Here is a 24,540-nt window from a genome sequence, read left to right as displayed (position 1 = left end):
TCCCATTGGCAGACCTGTTATCAGGTCTGCCCCCTCCTTCAGGAAGCCCTCCCTGGTTGGTGGTGATGGTAGAATAAGTGTTCTGAATTGGTACCGGTTGCTCCTTCAAGAGCATCTCTCTCCTACCACCTGGGGCCTCTGACCTGAAGCTGGGAGGAGCAGGAGGGCAGAACATGGGCAGAGGTGGGCTTTGTCCCAGGCTGAGGACTCTGCTGTCCTTCAGAGGGAGGAAATTTCCTAGAAGGCTGAGGAGAGGACGCATTATATTGTCTGTCTTCTCCCTCCCTCAGCATTTTCATACAGGTACCATCAGAAGGAAATAGCGCCATCTGAGAAAAAAGTTTCAAAGCACTTTTGCACATGTGGTCATTTGATACACACCATTGTCCTGTGGTGTGGAGAACATGAATGTTAGCCCATTTTACAGATAAGAAACCTAGACCTAGAGAGGTGAAGTGACTTGCCCAAGGTACCACAGGTACGGAGAAGCAGAGCTGGGACAGGGCCTTGCTCTTTGAGTCCTAGTTCAGTCACTGCAACACTTTCAAGGACAGCCTTGAAGGGTAAAGAGTTACTGAAGGTTGGTCGTTGGCTTGGGGAGGGGGAGGGGGAGGGAGAGGGAAGAGAAGGTGGCAGAGCTGAAGTTGGAGGCGGAGGCAAGCCTTGGCAAAAGGGAGGTACCGGTGGCTGCTGTGGGCAGCACTGATATCAGGACTTGCTGGTATGGCCATATTGTTGTTAAAATATTGAAGTCTTCCATGCTGGTAAGGGAATGGCTGCTGCCTGGGCCTCATCCACTTCCCCCATCCCCATGATCTAGCAACTAGGGGGATAACCTCTGGCACAGCAGAGGACCTCTAGTGCAACGCTCCCTTCTGATTGGTTGATGCCCATGCTGTACTAATTGTTAAATGTTTCCACTATCTCCCCAGCTTGAAGTACATGAGCCAGCAACTCCTGGGCACCTGGACTTTCCAAAGCCTCTCAAGAAACCCTGGGGCAGCCGGGTCAGGACAAGAGACGAAACGGATGAACAGGGATAGGAAAATGACACCAGGCTTATATTTCCAATTTCTGCTTTTTCTGGCTCTCCAGTCACTTATTCCCAAGGGTGGCAGCATTCTCATAAGATGTGGTCTGTTGGCGGGAGCAGCGGAGGGTGCCTGGGGGCAGGAAACCTGCCAGGGCCAGGACCTGGGGCAGGACTCCCTCTTTCCCAGGCCTCATCTCCCAACTCCATGTGAAGTGAGGGAAGAAGTGACAGAAGAGAGGGTGGAGGCGCTGGGCCGATCTGCTTGTCCTGCTGGGGTGCCCTTTTGCCCCACAGGACCCAAATTCAGGTTTGGTTTGGGGTGCCAGGGGAGGGATGTTATGTGAAAGAAAATAACTGGAAGGAAGCAGGGTTTCTGTAAGGGACGTTCAATGCCAGCATCTCTGCTAAACTTGCCCCTTGCCCGACCCCAGGAAGAGGCTGGAGGTCGGGGGAGCCCTGAGCATGGGGCGGGGGGTCGGGGGAATGGGCGGGAGGGGGCTCTTGGAGGTGCCTCCCGGCTATCCCAAAGCATCTCCAGCAACCCTGGGAGGATTTTCTCGGCTTGGACAAGAGGAGAGACACAGGGGCAGAGGGGACGATGGGAAAGGAAAAGGAAATTGGCGCTTAAGCCAGAATGTGACACCCCTACAAAACTGAGAAGAGGAAGGGAGGGCCTCCAGCAGGATTCTTCTTCCTTTGTCCCCGTGGAGAGGAAATGCCTCCTTTCCCTGCTCTCTCTGGGGTAGCTCCTAGATTCACCCACTCTCCTCCCAGAACTCGCCAGTGCCAGACTAAAACCCAACTCTGAAAGGTTCCCACTGACTTCCTGAGCAACAGATGCAGATGCGTTTCCCCAGTCAGCAGCAGGCCCTACCCAGGCCCCAAAGACCACCCCTTTCTTCTAATGATGACAATGGCAAACATTTATGGAGTGCCCATACAGTGCTGGGCCTTGTGCCTGGCCACTTGCGGACTGTCTGTCCTGCGTGCACTGCAACTCCCCAAGAGGTGAAGTAACTCCCTGACAGCTGCTCGGGCCTCTCCTTCAGACCCTGGCTCTTAGCCTCGGCTGCCTCCTTCAGTCTCCCTGCTTTAATTTCTTGGTCGCCATCTCTGACAGCTCTTTCTGTTCCTGTCTCAGTTCCTTTTCCTCTTCTCAGTCCCTGGGCATTCCCCAAGATTCAGTCTCTTCTCCCTGGAGAAGCTTACTTTCTCTAAAAGTGTGAGTCATCCCAGCTAGACCCGCTAGGAATAAATCTGCAAGTCAACATTTCTGCCAGGGTGAGAAAAACAACAGTCTGCCCCCTGGGGATTGCTCTAGGAAAGGGACCAACAGAGTTTCTACTGCCCTCTTCAGTTTACAAAGACGGATGGCTCTAGAGAGGATTCCCTAAGAATTTGATGTGAGACAATAGCAGGAAAAGTCATTTCAAAGTTTCAGTTTTCTTTGTTTTGCTAAGGAAGGCCAGGGTGCATATCTTGGTTATAGATCTTGACAGATCTTTCCTGTTAGCCTGGAGTGAGACTACCAGGGGACTGAGTTGTTTTGCATAGTAAAATACCCGTAATTTTTAGTAGCCCTGGGGGTTCTAAAGGGAGAAGGTGAGGGTCTGGCTGTTGTTCTGTGACTAAAAACCAAAAAAAGAGGAGAAAGTTCTGAAGGTGGAGGTGGCAGTTCTGAAGGAAAAAAGGCAGCATGCCATTCACTGCCAGCCCCACTGGCTATCCTGGGGACATGGGGCTCTAGGAACACTGATGCCACTAGCTTCTGCTTTTGTCCCTGGGCTCCCCTTGAGCCTCTAGCCTTCAGGAAAATTTTTTATTTAACTTTTTTTTTTTTTTTTTTAGACAAGGTGTCACCCCGTTGTCTAAGTTGTAGTGCAGCGGTAGGAACATAGCTCACCACAGGCTCTACCTCCCGCGTTCAAGCAATCCTCCCACCTCAGCCTCCCGAGTAGCTGGGACTACAGGCGCGCTCCACCAGGCCCAGCTAATTTTTGTATTTTTTGTAAAGATGCGGTTTTGCCATGTTGGCCAGGCTGGGTCTTAAACTTCTGGGCTCAAGCCATCTGCCTGCCTCAGCCTCTCAAAGTGCTGGGATTAGAGGAGGTGAGCCACTACGCCTGGCCAAGAAAATTTGATTAACCACCAGAATGATGTCACTTGCCAGTCAGTCCAGCCTAGTGGAAAGTGTGTTTAGGCTTAGGTGGAAGTGGTGGAGAGAAGTCCCTGCCATGCAGAGGGGACTGTGAACCGAGCCGGAAGCACGGGGCAGGGCAGATGGGAGACCACTCTCATCACAAAACCCACCTGCCTCCCCTTGGGGTGTGTCTTTTTCCTTTTTCACCTGAATTCCAGGTCTTTGTTTCTGTATTTCCCAAAGCCCCTAAGATATCTCCACTAGGTTTTATCTTGGCTGCCTCAGTTTCAAAGAGCTGCTGTTTAAATATTCCTGCCCTAAAGCCACCTCACCGAGGAAGCAATAACTAAACAAACATGTTTCCCTTTCCCTTTCTGATGACTGCATTTCCGTCTGGGGTCCCATTGCCAATGCAGTCTTCCAAACTGAAGCTTCGGGAGGCCAATTGTGCTCTTTGCCGCTGGGTATCTGGAGTTCCTGAGCCTGTGCCCAGTGCTGGCACCAGGCTGTGTGCGTAAGCCGAATGACAGCTTTGAATCTCCCTAGGAAGCAGGTACTGTCATTGTGTATATCTGTTTTGCAGCTGAAGACACTGAAGTTGAGGGAGTTCATATAACTTACCCAAGGTCATATGGCTAGGACCTGGTAGGACCGGTGTCTGAACCTGGATTTTTCTGAATTCAGTATAGACTTTAACCAAAGTATCCCTAAGCCTCCCCCATCTCTTCCCTCTTCTTTTTTTTTTGAGACAGAGTCTTGCTCTGTCGCCCAGGCTGGAGTGCAGTGGCACGATCTAGGCTCACTGCAAGCTCCACCTCCTGGATTCATACCATTCTCCTGCCTCAGCCTCCCAAGTAGCTGGGACTATAGGCGCCCACCACCGCGCCCGGCTAATTTTTTGTCTTTTTTAGTAGAGACGGGGTTTCACCGTGGTCTCTATCTCCTGACCTCATGATCGGCCTGCCTCGGCCTCCCAAAGTGTTGGGATTACAGGTGTGAGCCACCGCACCTGGCCTCTTCCCTCTTCTTTAGCTCCTTTCTTCTCCTTTGTTTTTTGTCCCTTTTTGCAATGTCTCCCTAAGGCTGTGGCACTAAACCTTCCATGTTTCACACCCAAACTAGTACAATAAACCTCCTGTCATCAATTTCTCCCTCCTCCAGCCCACCTAGCACACTGCTATCTGATTTCCTGAAAACCTAATTCGAGAGGAAACACACTGATTTCACCCTTGCTCAAGAATTCATGGCATGGCTATGCACGGTGGCTCACACCTGTAATCTCAGCACTTTGGGAGGCCAAGATATGCAGATTGCTTAAGCTCAGGAGTTCAAGACCAGCCTGGGCAACATGGAAAGACCCTGTCTCTACAAAAAAATGCAAACAATTAGCCAGATGTGGTGGTACACACCTGCAGTCCCAGCTACTTGGGAGGCTAAGCTGGGAGACTCACCTGAGCCCAGGAAGTTGAGGTGGCAGTGAGCTGTGATCATGCCACTGCACTCTAGCCTGGGCGATGGAGTAAGGCTCTGTCTCAAAAAAAAAATAAAAGAATTCACGGTGGCTGTCTCTTGTTGACCCTATTCAACTCAAGCCCATCCAGGCCACAGGGTTCTGCAGCTCTGAGATTCTGTGGAATCTGGCCTCTTACCACGCACTCACACAAACCCTGTACTCCAGACTTAGGCAGATATGGCCGTTATTCCAGAAATATATCCAACCCAATTGGTCCTCTGATTCTTCTGCTCATGGTCTTCCCATCCTTAAAAGTCCAACTCAAATCTTCGCCTCTCTTTGGCCATTCCGTTCCTGTGGTGGGTTGAATAGTGGCCCCTCCAAAAGATAGATATATCTAAGTCCTACCCTCTGGAACCTGTGAATGTGACCTGATTTCGAAAAAGAGTCTTTGCAGATTTGCAGAGATCCTAAGAGCTCAAGACGGGTTCTCCCTGGATTTAGGATGGGCTCGAAATCTAATACTCATGTCTTCGTAAGAGAAAAGAGGGGGAAATCTGGACACAGAGACATGCAGAGAGGAAGGCCATGGGAAGACAGAGAAAGAGTTTGGAATTTTGTTGCCACAAGCCACGGAACACCTGGGGCAACCAGGAGCTGGAAGAGGCAAGGATGGATTCTCCCCTAGAGCCTCCAGAGGATCTCAGCTCTGCCAACACCTTGATTCGAAACTTCTGGCCTCCAGAACTGTGAGACAGTAAGCTTCTGATGCATTTTAGGCCACCAAGTTTGTGGGACCTCATACAGCTCCATTTGCATCTCTCTTCTTTTGAACTCATCCCGCTTTTTATCTGCTCACATCACTCCCCTGCCCGACTCCTTCACTGGCCCTCTGTCATCCAAAGGACAAAGCTCATCTATAGGATGCCTTATCATGACATGCAGAGATGGGCATGACCTGGTGGCACCTACCCCCCAGCCTCTCCCTGCTGTGTCTACTCTTGTACTTTATACTGTAGCAATACCAGTGGGGTCAGTTCTCTCAACACACACAACTGTTTCACAATTCTGGCCTTTGCACGTTCTGCTCCTCCATGTGGAATGCCCTTCCCTTCCACCCCTGACTCCCTGACATACACCTAGGTATCTTCCCAAATGGTGCTCAGACATCAGCTCCTGTGGCCCTTCCAAACAGACCCAGCAGACAATGCCTTGCTCCCTTCTCTGTCCCAGCTTCATTCTACATAACTTCTTTCTATTATTTGTATACTAATTACTCAACTAGGCTGCAGCACCTATGCCTTGAGGGCAGGAATGGTGGTTTATTCTTTTCTGATTCCCTAGCACCTAGCCCTAGTGCCCGTACTCGGCAAGTGCCCTGTAAATGTCTGCGAATGGAAGATGACTTCTAGAAGTTAATCATTTCAGGCTGTACAAACCTTCAGGGGATGCTGTATCTTGGGCTCTCCCAGTGGCTGGCACAATAGCTGGCCAAAGGCTTTTTTCATCTTCTGATGGATGGTGGAGGCTCTGCCTCCCTCTTTGGGGCACATCAGATTGTCCAGTCTGAACCTGAATCCACCCCAGCCTCTCTCTTCTCCTCCCCTCTGCGCTCCCGTGTTCGTTCGTTCGTTCCTTCCTTCCTTCGTTCTTTTTTTTTTTTTTTTTTCCTTCTTCTTCTTCAGGGTCTCACTCTGTCACCCAGGCTAGAGTGCAGTGGCATGATCTCAGGTCACTGCAACCTCCACTTCCCGGGCTCAAGTGAGTCTCCTGCCTCAGCCTCCCAAGTAATTGGGACTACAGGCAGACACCACCATGCCCGGCTAATTTTTGTATTTTTAGTAGAGGCGGGGTTTCACCATGTTGGCCAGGCTGGTCTCAAACTCCTGACCTCAGGTGATCCGCCTGCCTCGGCCTCCCAAAGTGCTGAGATTACAGGTGTGAGCCACCGCTGTGCTCCCATTTCTGAGCTCCAGGGACCCCTGCCCATGCCTCCCCGTTGCTGGCTTTCCCATACCTGGGCCTGCTGGGTCTTCTCCAGCCACCGGGCACGGTCTGTAGGACTGGGACAGTGCACAAGGAGGGCACTGGAGACACACTGGAATTCAGTGAGGTGGATCAGCAGGAAGCTGTCTGGATGGAGGAGACAACCTTCAAGAGGCCAGCCTTTATTTGATCTCCATCCCAGCTCCTCCTTCCCCTCGCTGAGAAGAGGGAAAAGAAAAGACTCCCTGAAGGAAGGACGTACTAGGGTCTCGCAGGGGTTGGCACACGAGCTTCTCCAGCATGAGAGGGGGGCGGATGACCTTGGCTTTGTCTGCCTTGCGCTGGGGCTTGGTCACGAGGAGCACATCAGAGAAGAGGAACAGGTACACGTCCAGCTGGGGGTGGGGGCGTAGGGGAAAGAGACAGGGTCAGCTGGAGCCAGGGGCAGGGCTGGTCCGGGAGGAGGCTCAGGCATAATGCGCAGGCACACAGGGACACACGCAGAGCTCAAATGCGGGAGTGGCCAGGGGCGTCGCCTTGGTCCCATCTCTCGCTTTACAGGCAGGGAAAGTGGTTGGCTCAGGGTGACACAAATGACTGGGGCTTAGCCAGAACCACATCCTCTTCCCCAAACCCCTCTTCTCTCACTTCCGGCGTTTTTGCCTCTTACCTTCTCCCACCGTGCCCCGTCCCCTCCACTCTGTCCGCAGCACCCTCACCTTCCCTTCTCGTCCCTCCTTCACTCGCACAGGTCCCTCCAGCAGCAGCTGTCTGGTGTGCTCAGACGCAACCCCCAGCATGGGGGACATCAGGTCCAGGGTGGAGAATGGACGCAGGTTCTGAGGGACACAGAGGGGAGAGGTCAGAGCGCTCGGCAGTCTGCCTGGACTTCCTGGCCAAGGGCGGCTCCTGGTTCTGCCACCAACACCTTTCTGTTTGTATCCTTCCCCCACGGGCTAGAGAAACCCTCCCAGGGCCTCTTTTTCACTCTTCTGACCTCTGCCCCTTGGACTGTCACCGCTGGGTAGGAATGATGGACACCTTTGTAGCACCCAAGTATGGGGTGTTCTGGCCTCGCAGCCCTCCCCTTCACCAGTATCCCTGGGACCTTGCTTTTCCTGGGTCCCTTCCCTCTGCCCTCTCACCTTCTCCACCTCATCACTGGGTGGCTCCAGCACCTCATAGGGCCCGATGCGTTGTGCTGCAGCCGCCAAGCTCTCTTGCTCTTCGCCCTGGCGGACCTGCGCATTGATGTGTCGCAGGAATGACTCCACGGCTTCGATCTAGGTGGGGTTGGGGGTGTGGGAGGAAGGATGGCTCAGCACCCCTCCCAACCAATGCCAGCCACAGCATAGCACCACACTGTCACAGACACACTAAGAAAGAGACCCCCCTCCCAGTCCCCCATTCACCGGAGTCCTAGCCCCACTGGGGCACCTACCATGGCATTCAGGGCCTCCTGGGCTCGTGCTTCGGGGCTCCTCTTGAGCACAGCATGGAGCAGCAGTGGGTACTTGGTGATGCGCTGGTGGGGCTTGATGAGCAAGTCACAGAGCATCTGCCTCCCGGAGCGCTTGTGCTTCTCACACCACTGCAGGGAAGGTGGGTGGGGCTCAGGGTTTGCTTCCTCCTGCCCTGCCTAGTGGTGAACTCAGCCTCAGGCTCAGCTGGAGACCGGCCGGCTAAGATGTACCCGTCCCCCTCCCCAGCACCCCTTCTCCCACCTGCACGAAGGCATGGAACAGAGGGTTAGTTTCTTGCTGCTCTCGGGCGTAAGCCATGGTCTGCTTCACTCGGAGGCAGTACTGGACATAGGGGTGGAACCGCTGGCCAAACTGGAGAGACAGATACGGGAGGTGGGGAGCAGGCATGGGGACAAGGCCATGAATACAAGCTCTGGCCGCAGGACCCAGGAGCAGGTGAAGAGATCCTCACAGAGGCCCTTAGCCCAGCTCCTGACAGTCCTTCCATCCCAGGATCCTCCCAGGAATGATCTCGAGGCTAGGCCCCTCTCTCTGGATTCCACGAAGGAGCCTGAGGTCCCGACACTGACCTGGAGCTCTCTGAGCTCCCTCTATCCACAGTGCTACTGGGGCCTGCTGCTCTGGACTTACTCTCCCACCATCAATAATTCAGCTGGACCGTTGTCAGGACATTGCAGATCCCATTTCACCCTGGGGGTGGGGTGGCGACCTAAGAGTTTGCTCAGAAGCCTTGCTCCTATGGAGGGGGTATCTAAGGTTCCCAGGAGGGGTATGCCTACCTCTCTACCCCATTGCAACTTTCTCCTGCAGGGCCCACATTTTCCTGGCTAGGTAACATTGTAGAAGAAAGTCGGACCCTAGGCCCTCTTGCTTTCTCTTGTCACTCTTCTCCATGTCCCGGGTGCCTCCTGCGGTCTTTACACCCGCCCAGGTCCTCCTAAGGGTCCCCTCACTTAGGCCCCATTTGCTGCACCCAGCTTTTGTAGTTGATGGGAGCCAAGGTGTGGCCCTTCCCTGAGACAGCTGCATTTTCATTTCATAAGGGCCTCCAGAAGAACAAGGAGCCTGTGGCACAGAGGTCAGACTTGTGGCATGAAGGGAGGAAGTGAGGCGATATTAGGGGTAGGGGTTGTGTCCTACGGCCCCTCAAATCACAGAGATTTGCATACTGTGGGCACGCCCTACACACAGGACCCCCGAGGGCTCCGAGTCCTGCCCCATCCAGACACAGCCCTTCACAGGCCTCACCGTCAGGAAGCCACTTTGCAGACCAACGGGATCCAGGGGCTGGCCCGAGGCCCGAGTCTCCTCCAGGGTGGGCCCCAGCACCTCATCCCAAAAGCTCCGGTGTGTTCGAATCAGGCTAGGGACATTTCCAAACAGGGTCTCAGCTGACACCTGGAGGAAGGAGCAGAACTGAGCAGCACGCCTTTGGAAGGTCACCAGGGGTGGCACTGGCCAAGGAAAGGTGAGGACCTTAAGCTTGGATAGCAGGGGCAGGGGTGAAGGGGGATGAACCAGGCACTGGGCCTGGAAGATCTCAAGGATGACAGTCTGGGAAATGGGGGGCCTGTGGCCTGCTTGGAGTCCCCAGTAACAGGGAAGTAGGGAGGGCAAGGCGTCCCAAAAAACGGGGCAGTGGGAATTCAGACAGGGATGGCTGGAGGGCCCAACCTCGTCCCCAGGCTCAGAGGTCGGGCTGTGCCAGGGTCCCCTCCTGAGCACCCACTCACTTCCATCAGCAGTCCCACTCGCTGCAGGTTCAGCAGGCCGGCGGCTAGCAGCTGCAGGGAGGGAGATGAGGGTCTCAGGCCCCAGCGCAGCCCTTCAGTGTCACCTCCCACCCCCCACCAACTTCAGTACTGCTGACCTATCTCCCTGGATCCCAGACTGGCCTGAAATCCCGCCCCTCCCTTCCCCAGTGACCTGCCCTCCAGTCTGGGAGGATGGGGGCTCGTGCAGGGAAGATGGGGCCGGGGCTGGGGCTGAGGGAGGCTCACATCAGTCATGATCTTGAGCTTTCTCACGTAGATCAGCTCGGTGGTCAGGAGCTCCCACAGGGCCTCCTGTTGGTGGCAGAGCTCCCGGCTCATCTCCTGGGGTGGGGAGAATGCTGGTTCAGTTGGGGAATGATAATTAGAATGGCAAGTACCAGCTGTTAAGTGCGACTGGATCCACTTCATAGGTTCTGAGCACTTTGTACGTGACCATGACCTTTTAATCCTCAAACCAATGCTCCGATGTGTAGGTGGTATTATCCCCACTTTACATATGTGGCAACTGAGGCCCAGAGAACTTTACTGTCTTGACCAGGGTCTCACTAGTAAGTGGCAGAGCTGGGATCTGAACCCAGATCAACGCGTTTCCAGATGTTTTTTCCACATGACCCCACTTCCCAAGGCCTTTCCCTCCTCTAGAGCAAAATCTGTGTGTGCATTCACGCCGTGGGGACGGACTCACCTTGTGAGTTTCAGGCTCACCTTGTGCCCAGGCACCAGCTCCCTCCAGGACTTCTCGATGGTCAGGCCGCTGTCGCCACCCTCTCCTATCTCCCAGTGCCGCCGGTCCTCAGGGGGCAGCCGGGGCATCCCAAACATGCTGAAAGTGTGCAGCCTCACCTCCAGCTCATGGGCCTTGGTGAGTTCCTGGGGGAGCCAAGAAGGGCATCAGCTCTGGCCACATCCTTGGCACCCAGCCACAGGGCCCCGGGAGGGCTGTGTGTGTGTGCATGTGTGTTTAAGTGTGTGCGTGTGTATGTGTGTGTGTGGAATGGGAGATGGCAAGCAGCACTGAGTATGAGTGGGGACATGGAGGCCTAGAGGACAGGGGTCGGCCCCATCTGGAATTCCAGGGAAAAAGGCATTGCTGGAATGTGGGTGAAGAGGCACCCTGGTCTGTGGAAAGGTCCCTGGAGAGGGGTCTGATCTAGGCTCCCTGACAGGAAAGAGGCCTTCCATGGGTCTCTTGAATCAGAATGAGGTAGGGGAGGGACAGAAACAGACACTTCAGAGGGATCTTCAAGTGAATCAGAACAAGACTTAGAGAACCAGTGGTCTCAGGCACCACTTTGACATTTGCCTGTAAAATGGCATTTGTTATGAAGCAGCATGGCTTACATTGTACAGGTTTCTTTTTTTTTTTTTTCTTTCGAGACAGAGTTTTGCTCTTGTCGCCCAGGCTGGAGTGCAGTGGCGCAATCTCGGCTCACTGCAACCTCCACCTTCCGGGTTCAAACGATTCTCCTGCCTCAGCCTCCTTAGTAGCTGGGATTACAGGAGCCCGCCATGACACCCAGCTAATTTTTTTTTGCATTTTTAACAGAGACGGGGTTTCACCATGTTGGCCAGGCTGGTCTCGAACTCCTGACCTCAGGTGATCTGCCCGTCTCGGCCTCCCAAAGTGCTGGGATTACGGGCGTGAGCCACCGCACCCGGCCCATTTTACAGGTTTCTTTGGTACCAAGAATGTGAGCAATAGACACTCCTGACCCTCACTCACTCCATCCGGATGTGGCTCGGGAGGAGGGGTGAGGCTCACAGCGGCGGTGAAGGATGATGTGGCACTGAGGATAGAGGGAGCATACCTGACTCTCAGCAACTTGGTAATTTGACTTGGTAATTTTCAAAAACTGAAAGCTCAATATCAATCGTTTATCCACATTTAATCAAAGTGTCTCAAGTCAAAGTCCCTGGTTGCCATGCATGGACCAAGGAGAGAGATATCCCTGAGAGGTCCTAGGCAGAGCCATGTCTGACTGGCAGGCAGCAGCCTCCTGGACCTGTGTTCTCAGCCCTCGGGGCTTGCTGGTCATCTGTGCAGCCATCACAATTGGAGCCGTATGCATGAGGACGGGAGGAGAGGGACCCCCTTACCTTGAGTTTGGGGGAGTGAAGCAGGCCAGCCCCCACATGGCCCCCGTGCCTCTTCTCAGGCTCTGGATCTCGCAGTCTCATGGGTAACAGGCCTTGGGCCTGGCCAGAACCCCTGGCAAAGGGGACATACTGCTGGAGGCGTCGGCGACTGGGATCCTGGGAGAGGAGCAGGGGAAGTTCTGGGGGTGCCCCCCTTTCCCCAGAAACCCCAGAGAGGTAGTAGGGGGGCAGGCTTGGCTCTAGATGTTGTTCCCCCACCCTGGTAAGTCGGGCTGGCTCACTTCTCCCCGCAAACCAGTTTGGTGTGGGCTGCTCCTGCCCTGAGTCACAGCGGCCACTGCCAGCAAGGCTAAGCTGAGTGGGCAGAGGCATGACAGCCTGGCTCCCTGAGTGGGCCTGGGGAAGAAGTGGGGCCTCCTGCCCAGCAAGTGCACAGGCACACACACGCCTGGACTCTGGTGTGTGTGCCCCCACTGCCTCCTGCTCTCTGTACCACGGGGGGTGCATGGACAAGGCGTGGTGCACACAGTATTCTGGTCTCTCGTAACTCTCCTTGTCTATGACCAGCCTCCCTCACGCATGGGGACGAGGGCACTCACATGTGCGGCCTCCTCCCCAGGGGCGTGCAGCCTGCATCCCATCTAGCTGGGAGTGGCTGCCCTTCTGTGTGAAAGGCTGAGGCCACAGCCACACGGCTCCTCCCAGGGCAGGCCTGGTCACATTCCTTCATTTGCCTGTGGCCTGAATTACCCCACATACTTCCTAGTCTCCCTTCTCACCCACAGCCTAGGAAAGTCCCATCTCCAAGGGCAAAATTCTCGTGCAGTGAGGCAGGGGATGTCCCAGCCACAAGCAGAACTGTCCTCAAGGTGGAGGGGAAACCTGCAGGCTGAGGGACAGACCTGGCTTCCACACCCCTCTCCTTGGTCAGGATTGGAGGAGGGCCAGGCAGGTGGAGCCAGGGGTGGAGCCAAGGCAGGCACCCTCCTGTCCCCACCCACCACTGGAGGAATAGGGACACCCTGAACCTTTGCTCATCTTCATCCTGACTCAGGGAGAGGCAGATCTCAGGAAGCCCTCAAACTCCTGCCAAGCAGAGGTGGGAGCCTGGGAGGTGCCAGCTCTGGGGTTTGATGACCTTACCCGCAGCTCTTTGTCTGAGACCTGTCTAACAGCACTCCTCTGAGGGCCTGGCTTCTCCTGGCTCTGCCTCTCCTACCCAGCTGTCTGGGGCTGGGGTGTGACGTCCTTGGAGCCTGGCCCTGTCACTGCCCTCCTCTTTCCCGCAACCCAGGAAAGAAGAGTAGGGTAAGGGGCAGGAATAGCTCAACCTCTGAAACTGTAAGGGGACAGAGACTCCACAGCCTAGGTGTCCTCCCTCCTGCCCCACCAGGTCACTTTTGGGGCACAGCCTGGACTCACCAGCACAGGGCGTCCTCGGGGATAGAGACTGCCAGCAGTGCTCTGAGTAGAGGCTCGATGCCGGCCCCCATAAGTCTCAATGCGGGAGGCCACAAGTCCTTGGAGGGGGCCCTCATGTGGAGGACCAAAGGCCTTCATCCCTTCTCTCCTGGGTCACCTCCAAAGGGCCATATCTTCAATGTCCAGGAGAAAGAGGTCCCCTAGGGCTGCAAGAGAGAAAAGAGAGGAATGGAAGGGCCACCCCCAATCAGTGAATGGCACCAGGTGGGAGACCAAGGCTGGTGGGGGCCTGGGCGGGAGGGTATAGTCGGGGAGGAGAGGGCCAAGGGCTTGGTCACTTGTTGGGGGGACACGGCTGCCTCATCTATGACTTGGTAGAAGTAGGGTAGGTCCGCGTACATACTGGGTAGGAAGCCCCTTGGAGATGTACCTCCTCTCTCACATGTGTGCATATTTGGGGTACAAGCTCCTGCACTGGTCTCAGATGGGAACAAGGGTCACAGACAGGTCTCGGGCTTTCTGGATACACCCAGGTGGGAGGGTTCTCCTTGCACCTAGATATAACCCCATCCCCTTCCCCATATAAAGCCTGGGAAAAAGCTGGAGAGAGGCCACGGTGGCTGGGGTGGGCTGGGAGTGGGGGTGGCTGGAGACAGCCCAGTCTGCCACCAGTTTTTGTACCGCCTGTAAGCCTTTACATATTTACATAGTTGAAACAACTGCTACCCCCCTGCAAAAAACCCACCAATATTTTGGGACAAGTAAATATTACATGATATTCAAATTCAGTGTCCATAAACACAGTTTTGTTGGAATCCACCCTCCTCTGCTGGTCTCCTAATAACCTGTGACTGCTTCTTGCTAGCTGGGACAGACGGTGTAGGCCGCAAAGTCTCTAATCTTTACTGTCTGGCCTTTACTGAAAGGCTTGCCCATCTCCTACCTGAACCCTCCTGGCCACACACAGGGAGGTGAGGGGGCCAGCTGTCCCGCCACTGGCCTTAGAGACCAGCCAAATAGAAGAAGAGTTTCTCCAGTTTCCAGCTATATATTTGGTCCTCCCCAGACTCTGGGAATACCACCAGGGAGCTGGGGGCCAGGCGTGGGGCTCCATCCCTCCCCCCTAAACCTGGAGGGAGGGCCCGCCCTCGAGTGGGCAGGGCCTGGAAGAGGAGAGCCCTCCTAAGGGACGGTGGGCGCAAGAAGCCTTCGCAGGTGTTTGTGCCCCGACCAGGTGGGCCTGAGGTCCTGCCTCAGCCCTCCCTTACTTTCCTCCGATTTAGGAGCAGAGGAGGAAACGTTCACTGTCCCTCCTGCCGCCTCCCAATAGTCCTCCCCCTCTGAGGGCGCTGTCTCCCTCGCACTGCTCCCTACCCAGGGTCCTTTCTCAGCCCAGCCCCCGGCTCCCCTCCTCCCGCCTTCGGGAGGCCAGGCCTTCCTTCCCCTTCGCCCCGGCTTCCAGGTCCCGGGTCCCGGCCGCCCCGCCCCGGGCCACGTAGCCCTCCCGCCGCTCACCTGTGCCCACAGGTGTCACCGCGCCCGCTGCCCTGCGCCTCCCTCCCCGCCCGCGGGGCTACCCGTCGCCGTCGGCTCCCCGGCGATGCCAGCCAGCCCCGATGCCCAGCCTGGGACTGGGATCGAGCGGCCCGCGGGAGCCGGGCAGCGCGGGTCCGGGCGAGGAGGGCGGGGACCGGGCTGGCCCCTCCCTACCGCCAGCACCGCTCGGGGCAGAGGGGCGGGGCCCTGGGGACCGAGCAGCCCCCGCCCTCACGCAGCCACCGCCTCCCCCGGCGAGGACAGCTCACGTGGCGGTGCCCTCCTTTCCCCTTTGCGGTCGCACCTGAACTCAACATCCGCCGGCCGAGCGGGAGGGCTGGGACCGCGCGCCCTCCCCTCCAGGCCAGACCCCCGCGAGGCGCTGCAGTAATGAGGGCTGAGTGCGGGGCGGGGCGCCGCCGGGGGAGGCGGCGAGGGTGACAACCTGTGGCAGGCACCCCTCTCTCCAGCTGGTCGCGGCGAGTGGCCGGCTCTCCCGTCCTCCCCCTGCCTCGGCCTAGACCCCTAAGCAGGCAGGGAGCCCGCCTGCCAGCTGGAGGGCCAGGGGGCCCCATCGCTGCTGTGGAGTCCAAAGTGTGAGCCTTATCTCTTAGAGGACCGGCTGGCCTGCCTGGTGGAAGGTGATAGTGGAAGGCTGTCCTGGACTTTGCCTTTGCTCCAGGGCTAGGGCCTGGTGTCCAGCTGAGGCCTGACCCGCACTTCTCCTATGACCTAAGACTCAGGTGGAGGCACCCTCCCGCTTCACCTGCAAATAAGCCCACTCCCGGCTACACCAGGGTCACCCAGCCCTTGCGGTGTCTGCTAAAATAGATGCTGTGGGGCCAGGCGCGGTGGCTCACGCCTGTAATCCCAACACTTTGGAAGGCCGAGGCGGACGGATCACAAGGTCAGGAGTTCGAGACCAGCCTGGCCGATATGGTGAAACCCCGATTCTACTACAAATACAAAAATTAGCTGGGCGTGGTGACGGGCGCCTGTAGTCCCAGCTACTCGGGAGGCTGAGGCCGGAGAATCACTTGAACCTGGGAGGTGGAGGTTGCAGTGAGCCAAGACAGCACCACTGCACTCCAGCCTGGGCAACAGAGTGAAACTCCATCTCAAAAAAAAAAAAAAGAAAAAGAAAAAGATGCTGTGGAAGGACTGACATGTGCTGGGCATTGCATGAAAGGACCTTACTTTATTTTCTTTATTTTTTATTTTTTAAATTTATTTTTTAAAAAGAAAATAGAGGCAATATCTTGCTGTGTGGCCCAGGATGGTCTCCAACTCCTGGGTTCCAGCGATCCTCCTGCTTCGGTTTCCCCACCTTTTCACTTCTCCAAATCATTGGCACCTCGTCTGACAGGAGCACTGGATATTTGAGATAGAAGTGTCCTGTGGATGTGTGGTCATTATAATCTTACAACCATGAAATCCAAGACCCTGTAGTGGGCAGGTGGCAGGTCTGAGGCTCCCAGCCCCTCACCCTGCCTGTGGTCTATTTCCTGCCAATGGACTCAACAGAGATTGATACGGCTCCTCACTTCTGCAGAGCATCCTGAAGTTCAGGAAACTTCAGAAGCAGAATCTCCTTGAGTTGCCAGGGGAAAGGGTCTCTATTCCCCGTTCCCATCTAGGGTATGAAATGCATACATAATCAGAGTGTTCTAGTCCTCACTCGGACTCTGGTGACTCTATTTCGTTTGGAGGAGGAATCTATATCTTTGGCCGGTTTCTAATTTTGTATTCCCCGTGTCCATCCTCAAATCTGCCCTCTGGGATTCTCTTTCTCTGAGCTTGCTGTTGTGTGATTTATCTGCTGGTTCAGAAGTGTCCTCTGTTCCTCCAGCTCCTTGAACCAGCCTGTCTCCTGCTCCTGCCTCCCAGCTGGTGGTGGGACCAGTTTTCGGGGGTGAAGTCAGGTAGGAAAGGAACTGCAGTGGCAAGAAACCAGAGTTTGCCTAGTTCCTAACCCTTCCCTCTTCCCATTCACTGTGTGTGTGTGTGTGTGTGTGTGTGTGTGTGTGTGTGTGTGTGTGGGGTGAAAGCTAGACAGAGACAGAGAGACGTCCAGGGATGACAAGAGTAGCCATGAGGGAAAGAGTTAATAAGCGAGGAGAGGAGGTGGTGATTACGGACAGTATTAAATGACACCCCAGAGAAGCTGGTGCCAATGGCCCCTAGCTTCTCCTCCCAGTGTCTCCCAGAAGGAGTGGGAAGGAGGAATAAGAGGGAAGATGAAATTGAGAGAGCACCAAAGACAAGCCTGGGCTTACAGTGCTCTGGGGTGAGCTGGCTAGATGGGCCCAGTGGAAGGTGGTGGTGGGTGGGTGGGGTGGTTAACCCTTTCACTTCCCTCTAGGCGCTGAGGTCCAATCTCCACCCACCACTGCCCCAGGGCCTGTCTTCAGCCTCCCTGGGAGGAGAGGTTCCCAGGGAAAGCTGGAGTCTAGAAGCCAGAGGTGTGGCCGGGCACAGGTGTGTGGCCTGGGAGGCAGGCCTCCATGTTCTGTTTCTTCTCTTCTGTCACTCTCACAGTCTCCACTTCCATGACCCCTCTGTGCTGCGGAGAGCACATTCCTACAGCAGGCTGAGGGGAGCATTCTCAGGGAGCTGAATGAAATCTAAAGAATTGGGAGGCTGGAGGCTTGGCCTCTGCCAAGTGAGGCTAGGGGCCACCTGGTCCTTGGACCAGAGTATGCCATCTGGATACTTCTCTTTATTCCTGGTTATCCTAGCCTTTCCTCACATGTCTAGCTTGAGTCATATCCCTCACTTTCTCCCAGGTAAGATGCTCCTCATTAGGCCCCCGGATTGACCCCATCACTGATGGTAAAGTGTGTGTCCACGGTCAGAGCTCTGAGGATCAAATATTCTGTCCTGAGGATAACTGCCTGGGGTTGGCATGAGGGGCTCACCAGGCAGGAAGGTCAGGGAAACTCATTTGTGCCTCGACCTCTGCTGAGCCCATATCTCTCAGGGCAGGAGTGGGGACCATCTGGGCTAATGAGGGGCTGGCAGGCACTAGCAACAGGAGGCAGCTAATGGGAGCTGTGTCCTCCCTGCCCAGAGCGAGGCAGAAACTGAGGGTTCAAGCTAGGAGGCGCCACGTCATGTGAGGCAGATGAATACCAGGAGGCCAGGCCACGGGGCACAGCCTCTGGTGCCTCAGGCCAGAACTGGTGCTTCCCATTTCTTCCTTCCTCCCCTCCTCCCTTCCTTCCACATTTACTGGCAATGTGCCAGACAGTAGGACTATAGAAAAGAAGAAGAGGCCCTGACTTCTAGGGGCTTACAGACTAATGGGGAGGCAGATGGGCAAACAGAACATTGATATTTAAGTTAGACCAAGAACGACTAAGTCAGGAGCTGTGGGAACACTTTGGAGGGAGCGGTTACTACATAGGGGAGCCAGGGATGGCTTTTAGAGGAAGCGAGCTTTGCGCTGAGACTCAGAGGATGAGTTGCAGTCAGCTGGGCTGAGAAGGAGGAAAGGGCATTTCTGGAGGAGGGAAGAGCATGTTTAAAAAGAAATTAGGGAAGGGCAGACTTCCCTAAAGGCCTCCTGAGGGTCTACCCTGTTGGCTCCCTGGGAATATCCCAGCTTCCGAGCCGAGGGTCTCTGGGTGGTGGCTTAGGAGGACGAACCTTCTTTGTGGCCTTCCAGGACCTCCACAGTTTGACCTCAGTTATACTTCCCTACTCAATCCCTAGATGTGTCCCCATTCCCTGGGTCGGCCTCGACTTTGCTGACTCCATGCCTTTGCTCAGGCTGTTCCCCTCAGCTGGGTGCCTTGTCCTCCGACTCCACTTACCTCCTTCGAGGTCTTTCCTAGGACTGCCTCCTTCACGAAGCTTTTCCTAATAATCCCGCAGCCAGGCTGATCGCTTTCCTCCCTGCTTGCAGCTGCCTTGACCGCTATGTTTCTTTAAAAGGCACCACTCTTGTTCTCCCTACTACTGTTGATATTAGCATATGCCGCCTGTGCCTGAGGGCAGAGACCGGCCTAACACAAGACTGGCATGGTGTTTGGGAATTGAACTGGATTGACTTGCTAGAGGACCCAGACAGAATGACTTGCAGATAGACTGGCCTGTACTGTTCTATCCCTGCCCAAAGGAACCACATTTGCTTTTTAGATACCTGGAATTCTTCCATAATTTCAGTTTGGCATTCCTGCTTGATTACTGTAGCATCAGCACATCTTTTATGCACCTAAATGTTCCTCCCCATTAGGACAAACATACCATGTAAGTTTACCTTGCAGGCCAACTCTTTTTTCTTTTTCTTTTTTTTTAATTCCAGATTCTCTCAGATCCCGAATTGCAGGCCAATTCTGATAGGTGGTGGTTTCCTAGAACATTAACTTAAGAAGGATTCTGCGGCTGGCTCAGCAGAAAGAATGCTAAGATGGCTCAGCAGTGTCTGCCCCAGGGGAAAGAGGGCTCTTTCTGCCTTAGCGTGAGGTTTATCAGTCACTTGTCTTGCACTGGGCCAAGACTGGGACACTGAGAATGTAAGGCCTTTGCCTCTGTTGGAAGCTGATGGTGAAAGTGACTAGAAGACAATCGGGTGGATTTACCTTCTTGGGATTTACGGTGGCATATCTTCCAGTCAGATGTCTGGATGTCCAGGTCTGTGCTCTGAGGCACCCTTTTGACATGCGGCCCCAGAGAAGCTGTGGAATTTTTTTCTTTTTTTGAGACAGGGTCTCGCTCTGTCACCCAGACTGGAGTGCAGTAGCGCCATCACAGCTCTCTGCAGCCTAGACCGCCGAGGCTCCAGTGATCCTCGCATCTCAGCCTCCCGAGTAGCTGGGACCACAGGCACATGCCAACATGCCCTGTAGTGAACAGAACACTGGATGAACAGATGGGTGAACAGAATATTGATATGGAAGTTAGACATAGAAGGGATAAACTGGGAGCTGCAAGAACACTTTGGAAGGACCAGTTACTACATAGGGGAGCTAGGGATGGCTTCTAGAGGAGGCAAGCTTTGTGCTGGGACTTGAGGGATGAGTAGTAGTCGGCTGGGTAGAGAAGGAGGAAAAGGTGCTGGACAAAGAGCTGTGGAATGTTTTTTTTTTTTCTTTTTCTGTTTGTTTGTTTGTTTGTTTGTTTTTGTGATGGAGTCTTGCTCTGTCGCCAGGCTGGAGTGTAGTGGTGGCGCAATCTCGGCTCCCTGCAACCTCCGCCTCCCGGGTTCAAGCGATTCTCCTGCCTCAGTCTCCCAAGTAGCTGGAACTACAGTCGCACGCCACCATGCCCAGCTAATTTTTGTATTTTTAGTAGAGATGGGGTTTCACCATGTTGGCCAGGATGGTCTTGTTCTCTTGACCTCGTGATCCACCTGCCTTGGCCTCCCAAAGTGCTAGGATTACAGGCGTGAGTGACCGCGCCAAGCCAAGGGCTGTGGAATCTTAACCAGACCTATAGGGCCTTTGTGGCTTAGGAGCCCCAGCAGGTTCCTTAGCAGGTGACGTTGAGGCCATGGCACCGAATTTCCCAGCTGTGGAAATGTTCCCCATCCTTCTCTCTTTCCAGGCTGCTCAGGCCTTCAGGAATGACAAGGACATATCCAAAGTGAAAGATGTCCGGAGCCATTTTACTTCTTGGCCTTCTATCTTTGCCCCATGGCACCTGACAGCCATGGTTTCCCCTAGTGGCCTCCCCTGGAAATGCAATGAAACCTCATTGCATTGTTTTGGTCTTTGAGGGCAGGAGCCGAGAAGCCTCCAAGGCCTGGCCTTCCTGAATTGGATGGGCCCCAGGTGGTTTGTAGTCCAACACTCCTACCTACACAGGAACGCAGGCTAATGCCCTTCACGGATGGCTCCTGCCTGTGCCCAACACCTCCAGCCATGCTTCTTCCAGGGTCAATGCCTTTGTTCAAGTGGCTCGGCTCAGTGAGTGAGGTCACTTCCTTCAAGCCCCCTTCCTTCCAGTGGTCATTTGATTTCCTCCCTCAGGTCTGCGCTGACACTGGGTCCTCTGAGGTTTCTTCCACCTGAGGATGACTCAAACATCCATGCACCTAGGCAGTTTAAGGCTCTGGGTCAACCCTTGCAAATGTCTTCAAAGCTAGAACAGCCCTTCCTTCCCCCATGGCCAACTTCTACTAGCTCTGTGGCCCTTGTCACTTAGTCCAGGGTCACAGCTAGCCCTCACTTGGGGCACATGTATTTTGAGGCCCATTTGCCCAGGGTCGCTGACTGTCTGGGTCCATCTCATTATGGCACACCTTGCCTAGCCCAGGCAGATGAGCTGGTATTCTCCTGTTAGACACTACCAGCACCACAGTCTTAAATCATCATTACTAATTTAATTTGACAACCCTGACTTTCAGGAAGTTCTTTCTCATCTCTGACCCAAATACCTCCAGCTTAAATTTAATTTCCTTGTACTCTGGGGAATATGCTTCTCTGTATCATGAACCCCTCTTTGGATAACTTAACCACAGTTCAGTCATTTTAGCAGGTTTAGAAGCCCTGGATCCTTTTGCCTTCCTTCGGAGACTACGTTCTCAGTTTGTGTTCATATGGGCAGACAACAAGGTCTGAGGAACCACCCTGTGCACCAGGCACTGAGTGGGATGCTCAGAAGACATCATTCCATTTCTCCTTACAACAACCCAAGAGGCAGATGCTACCGGTATTATCCTACTTAGTTGGTGCAAGACTGAATCTCGGAGGTAAAATAGCTTCACCAAGGTCACAAAGCCAGGATGTGGAGGGGCTGGCTCAATTCCTATACCTAACAAGGCTTTAGAGCGGACATTTGGTCCAGCCGCCAGCTGCCAAACAGGAGACCACCGTGAGTATGTAGGACAGATGTCTGCCTCTGACTTTGCATCCATTTTGTGTCAGTTTCTTTTTTCTTTTTTTTGAACGGAGTCTCGCTCTGTTGCCCAGGCTGGAGTGCAGTGGCACGATCTTGGCTCACTGCAAGCTCCGCCTCCCGGGTTCACACCATTCTCCTGCCTCAGCCTCCCGAGTAGCTGGGACCACAGGCGCCTGCCACCACGCCCGGCTAATTTTTTGTATTTTTAGTAGAGACGGGGTTTCACCATGTTAGCCAGGATGGTCTCGATCTCCTGACCTTGTGATCCACCCGCCTCAGCCTCCCAAAGTGCTGGGATTACAGGCGTGAGCCACCGCGCCAAGCCCATTTTGTGTCGGTTTCTACCTTAATTTTTCATTAATCATTTCTGCCTGCCTAAATGACGGATCTCTGCCTCCCTTACTGCTCCTGTACTTGTTGGTTTGTTGTTTTTAGAATACAAATGCACTGTGCAGGGCTCAGAGGCTTGGAGCCATCTGTCTCATGCCAGGGTCTTGGTTCATAGGGAAGCCCTTCATTGGGCTTTGGGGGCAGCTGGATTTGATTTGCCTATATCTCCATCCTTGTATGTAAAATGAGGATAAAATAACTAAATTTTGGAATCATTGGATCATTACAATAATAACAATAGCAAACTTTTATTTATTTTTTTATTTTTTTAAGAGACAGCGTCTTGCTCTATCATCCAGGCTGGGAGTACAGTAGTGCGATTATGGCTCACTGCAGCCTCAACCTCCTGGGCTCAAGTGATCCTCCCACCTCAGCCTCCCAAGTAGCTGAGACCACAGGTGTGTGCCACCAAACCTGGCTAATTTTTAATTTTTTGTAGAGAAGGGGGTCTCCCTCTCTGCCCAGGTTTTTCTTGAATTCCTGGCCTCAAGGGATCCTCCTGGGTTGGCCTCCCAAAGTGCTCTGATTACAGGCATGAGCCACTGCGCCCAGCCAGAGCTAGCTTATTAAAGCAATAACTATGTGCAAGGCACATAGTTTATATGTTTTATTTTATTTAATCCTCACAAAAATCCTATGAGGTAGATACTATCATACTCCTATCACAGGGGAGGAAACAGGCTCAGAGAGGTTACATGACATGTTCAAGATGACAAAGTTAGCAAGAAAAAAAGTCAGGATTTCAACTCAATTGTCTCATTCCTAAGCTGGCACCTTTACTATCCAATAGGAAAATAAACAAGTTGCTCTAGGTAAGCCTAGTGTATGGAAAGGAAACCAGATAAAACTGACTGCCTGGTTTCAGCCCTAAAGGTCATCTCAGCATTTGAAGACACAAGAAATCTAACTCCTAAAGCTTTGAGAAGTATTTACTGAAGGCTGCTGGCCAGGGCTGGTCTTTACTGAAGGCTGTTGGCTGGAGCCCGAGCCCAGGGCTCTGTTGCTCATTATACAGCATCGTTTCTTAATAAGCATCTTCACTCCTCTCTCCCCAAAATATTCTTCCTCATAGTATCTATTCAGCCCTCTCCTCTCCTGCTCCCTCTTCTATCTCCTTCTAACCCCTCTTCCTGATCTTCCCCTCCCATTCCCTTTCCTTTATGGAGCCATCTACTCTCGTCCTCCCTTTGGTAATCTCGTCTGCCCTTCTGCTCAGTAAAACAAAGATGTTTCACCCACGTCCTCAAAAAGAGGATAGTAAATCCACGTAACAATGAAATATGGTTGTCCTCGGCGTGCTGGGCTCTTAATGCATGGCCAAGGCAGATAAAAGGAAACCCTAAGGGGCTGAGGAGACAACAGAGAGAGGATTTAGAAAACTACATTGCTCAGGCCGGGCGCGGTGGCTCATGCCTGTAATCCCAGCACTTTGGGAGGCTGAGGCAGGCAGATCATGAGGTCAGGAAATCGAGACCATCCTGGCTAACACGGTGAAATCCCATCTCTACTAAAAATACAAAAAATTAGCCGGGCGTGGTGGCAGACACCTGTAGTCCCAGCTACTCGGGAGGCAGAGGGAGGAGAATGGCGTGAACCTGGGAGGCGGAGCTTGTAGTGAGCCGAGATCGCGCCACTGCACTCCAGCCTGGGCGACAGAGCGAGACTCCGTCTCAAAAAAAACAAAAAACAAAAAACAAAAAATTAGCCAGGCATGGTGACATGCACCTGTAGTCTCAGCTACTCAGGAGGCTGAGGCAGGAGAATCACTTCAACCCGGGAGGTGGAGGTTGCAGTGAGCTGAGATCACGCCACTGCACTCCAGCCTGGGTGACCCAGAGCAAGACTCCGTCTCAAAAAATTAAAAAAGAAAGAAAACTACTATCTTCACAGGCCCTGCATTTTGTCTCTTTTCCTTCCCTTCCCTCCATCAGTACCGGGGGAGGAGGAGGAGGAGGTGCGGGTATGAATCCCTCCTTACCATCTGACTCAAGTCTGCACATTCTCCAAGACCTGAATTAATCCCTGCCCAGACCCTCCTGGACCAATGTGGTCCACAGTGCCTCCTCCGCCCTTGATTCCTGCTGCATTTGCCCCTCTTTCGTTTGCCTTACCTTTCTTGTAACCAAGCTTTCATGGTGGGTGTCTTGTCTCCTTATCTAGGCCGTAAACTCCTTAAAAGCAGGACCTGGCTCTTTCACAGTGCCAGGCTAGGTGGAACTTGACATAGATACTAATTAAAGATTTGCTTGGGAGATGACTGTGGAGTAAGACCTCTAGGAGTGAGGTCTCTGGAGTTTGCATTCGGGCTCCATCACTATGGTTGCTTGTCCCTGATTTTTCACGTCTCTGAGTGTCCATGCCATTTGGTAAGATCCTTCCGC

At 53.9% G+C, this 24,540-nt stretch overlaps 1 protein-coding gene across 3 annotated transcripts in view; it reads right to left on the bottom strand.

Moving 5' to 3' along the window:
• PLEKHG6 (pleckstrin homology and RhoGEF domain containing G6) overlaps window positions 1-24,540 on the bottom strand; it is a 34,632-nt gene that overhangs the window by 2,541 nt on the left and 7,551 nt on the right. The window contains exons 1-13 of one of the 3 annotated variants that reach the window (XM_054527867.2): window positions 14,906-15,072; window positions 13,391-13,596; window positions 11,969-12,124; window positions 10,577-10,741; window positions 10,097-10,192; window positions 9,830-9,880; window positions 9,345-9,494; window positions 8,337-8,447; window positions 8,054-8,251; window positions 7,758-7,895; window positions 7,332-7,451; window positions 6,875-7,007; window positions 6,644-6,759 (exon numbers count right to left, since the gene is read on the bottom strand). In XM_054527867.2, coding sequence (XP_054383842.1) covers window positions 6,644-6,759; window positions 6,875-7,007; window positions 7,332-7,451; window positions 7,758-7,895; window positions 8,054-8,251; window positions 8,337-8,447; window positions 9,345-9,494; window positions 9,830-9,880; window positions 10,097-10,192; window positions 10,577-10,741; window positions 11,969-12,124; window positions 13,391-13,528 — 1,572 coding nt within the window. In that variant the 5' untranslated portion in view covers window positions 13,529-13,596; window positions 14,906-15,072. Of the gene's footprint in view, window positions 1-6,643; window positions 6,760-6,874; window positions 7,008-7,331; window positions 7,452-7,757; window positions 7,896-8,053; window positions 8,252-8,336; window positions 8,448-9,344; window positions 9,495-9,829; window positions 9,881-10,096; window positions 10,193-10,576; window positions 10,742-11,968; window positions 12,125-13,390; window positions 13,597-14,905; window positions 15,073-24,540 lie in introns of those variants that run through there. The other 2 variants (XM_024256775.3, XM_054527868.2) reach the window with 2 other exon arrangements.

The sequence above is a fragment of the Pongo abelii genome, chromosome 10 (assembly GCF_028885655.2).
Source record: "Pongo abelii isolate AG06213 chromosome 10, NHGRI_mPonAbe1-v2.0_pri, whole genome shotgun sequence".
In the NCBI taxonomy this organism is placed as follows: domain Eukaryota; kingdom Metazoa; phylum Chordata; class Mammalia; order Primates; family Hominidae; genus Pongo; species Pongo abelii.
The sequence above is the reverse complement of the archived record's forward strand: the minus strand, read 5'-3'. Positions and strand labels throughout refer to the sequence as shown.